Below are 2643 nucleotides of genomic sequence, written 5' to 3'. Positions count from 1 at the left end.
TTCCTTTCCCTGAAAGGGAGCCGTAGCGCTGGATGAAGTCGTGGCGCGAGTCCTCACGGGGTGTAAGAGGCGTGAGGAGGGGGCTTCTCTGCCGAGCGGTGGGTGGGCCCTGAAGGATTCTGTGTGTTAGTGCTTAACGTGGTCAACCAGGTTTGGGCCGTGGGAGGACCCTGCGCTTACCCTGCGATGCGGTGGGGGTGTTGCTGCTGGGTGGGGGCGGTTTTACGTGGTCATGGCTCCAGCATAAAGGAAGTGATCTGCTGTGTCTGGAGCAGAAACTAAAACCCAGTGGAAGAGGTTGACTGCTTGTCTGGGCTGGAGGCAGAAAGCATGGCACGACCTGATGCGCTGCCCGCCCCGGGGGCAGCCTCTCTGTCCTGGGGGCTCTCGGCCTCACCCACCTTCCTCTGGGTCTGGCTCTGCGGCACGGACAGACATCGCAGAGCCGCCTTGTCATCTAATCGCTGGGTTTTTTTCCTTCCTGCATCCAAGAAAGCCCGAGCTGGGAACCCAAGTCTCGCAGATATTTAACGCCGCGGTAGTTCTGGAAGGCCCCGGGCTTGGCTGCAAGTTAAAGGGTTAATAAGAGGTCTGTGCGTGGTCAGCGCATCTGCACGTGGCCCTCCCAGTGCTAATGAACAGATGGCGATGATCCTGCGGAGCCTACGGCTCCGTCGGACGCAGGGAAGGTGCCGATCCCACCGCAGAGGCTGGGCCTGCGCGGCTGGTGGAGCAGGAGCCAGCTGAGCAGCGTCAGCACAAAACTGAGTTTGGCCGGGGAGCGGGATAGCATTTCCTCATGGCTCGACAAACATTCCCTGTTGCTGTAAGAGGAGAAGCTGGGAAGAAATCAGCCATGAGTCAGGGCTTGTTTCAGAAGCCTTAAACCAAGGGGGTGCATGAGGCTTTTTTGTGATGCCTCACGGTGATTAACCCTGTCTGACTGTGGCTTTTTTTATTTTGACAGGATCATCTACTTTCAAAAAATCGCTCACCCCCGAGGTAAGTTCCTGAGCGAGGAGCTGGTTTGTTCGCTGGTGGGGAGAGTGCCCGATGCCAGGCGGGAGACTGGAAAAAGGGAGGCCGGTTCAGGGTATCCCAGGCAGTGGCACAGTAAGTTGCAGATGTGGGAGGGCAGAGCGCTTCTACAAAGAGAACCTACACTAAAAAACACAGCTTATCCTGAAACTGAACCATTCTGCCCCCAAAACACCGCGTGGATCTGCCCCCAGCGAGACTCGGTTTGACTAGGAGACACCGTTTACCAGCCGCGGGTGCTGGAGGGCGGCGAGTTGAGCGAGCTCCTGGGGCATGAATCAGGGTGGAATTTGCCATCTTCCTAAAACATCTCCTCCAAGACTTGGCCGTACGGGCAGAAAGCACGGTGACGGGCGGCGGTCGGTCCACACCTGCTTGGAGCCGAGGTGCCTGTGGTGAGACAGCAGCACACCCTGCCGGGTGGCCTTGCGTGAAGGTGTTTCTCTCCAAGCAGGCATCTGCCCGCACTCTCGGAGCAGCCAGTAGGCTCTCTGGAGGCATTTCAGTCCCGTTTTGCACATTTTATCCCCTTGGCACGTTTGTGGGGGGACCCGTGGTGTCAGCACTTCGCAGGCTCTATCTTTGAGAGTGGCCAGATTGCACCAGCTGGTTCTGGGCGGCTGCTGGGACGTCAGGGTTTCCACCCTTGGTTCTTACCTTTTCTTCCAATCCCAGATGCCAGGTTCTTCCGGGCAGCCAGGCTCGCAGACGATAAAGAAAGGACACAGAGGAGTGGACTCTACGGGCGAAACCACCTATAAAAAAGTAAGTTGCCTCTTGCACAGCTCATCTGACTGTTGTTCTCTGTGAGCGCTGCCTGGAGCGGTTGGGCCTTAGACAGCAGGAAACGTCTGTGACAGTCACTGGGGAAGATCTCGGAGGGAAGGAAGCGAAGGACTCCAGGGTGTGCTGCTTAGCTTCTCGTCTGTCACCTCCTAAAGAGGATTATTATTAAGCTCTGCCCATTAACCGCGCTTCCGAGGCCTCTCCTGGCTTGTTGGGGGCCCTCTGGGCTCTTTACGTCTTGGGGCGTTGCTGGAATTTGCTTTACAAAGGGGAGATTGTTTGGGTGTTTGTAAAAAGCCTGGAAACATGGGCATTTTGTGGATGCTGCTTCCAGTTCATTGGGCTTCCTGAGAATGAGCTGACCTTCTCTGGCGTGAGGTTGACATCCGGGATGTGGATTCAAGGGGTGACAGCTCGGTGGGGGTGTGTCACCGCGTTGTGTAGGCAAAGCTTCTGGAAGGAAACCTTGGAATTGGCTGTACCTTCACCTGTCCATCGGTGTCGGAGTGGGAGGGGGGAATTCCAATGGTGTTTCCACATAAGCTGCCTTTTGTTATACTGCCCTTTCTGGGAGTGCCTGTGTCTCCAGGGTTGGGATCCAGCTCTTGGCTTCGCAGCCAGTTCCGAGGTAGAAGGTTAGACAGCTGGAATCATGGAATCATGGAATGGTTTAGGTTGGACCTTAAAGACCATCCGGTTCCAACCCCCCTGCCATGGGCAGGGACACCTTCCACTAGACCAGGTTGCTACAAGCCTCATCCATCCTGGCCTTGGACACTTCCAGGGATGGGGCATCCACAGCTTCTCTGGGCAACCTGT

General features: G+C 56.4%; 1 protein-coding gene across 1 annotated transcript in view; it reads left to right on the top strand.

Moving 5' to 3' along the window:
- Positions 1-960: 960 nt before the first annotated feature.
- LOC104511691 (phosphatidylinositol 4-phosphate 5-kinase type-1 alpha-like) overlaps positions 961-2643 on the top strand; it is a 10224-nt gene continuing 8541 nt past the window's right edge. Inside the window, exons 1-2 of the mRNA XM_010154406.1 lie at positions 961-1002; positions 1714-1803. Coding sequence (XP_010152708.1) covers positions 1714-1803 — 90 coding nt within the window. The 5' untranslated portion in view covers positions 961-1002. The remainder of the gene's footprint in view (positions 1003-1713; positions 1804-2643) is intronic.

The sequence above is a fragment of the Eurypyga helias genome, unplaced genomic scaffold (genome assembly GCF_000690775.1).
Source record: "Eurypyga helias isolate BGI_N326 unplaced genomic scaffold, ASM69077v1 scaffold12976, whole genome shotgun sequence".
In the NCBI taxonomy this organism is placed as follows: domain Eukaryota; kingdom Metazoa; phylum Chordata; class Aves; order Eurypygiformes; family Eurypygidae; genus Eurypyga; species Eurypyga helias.
Note: the sequence above shows the minus strand (reverse complement) of the source record. Positions and strands in the feature narration are given on the sequence as shown.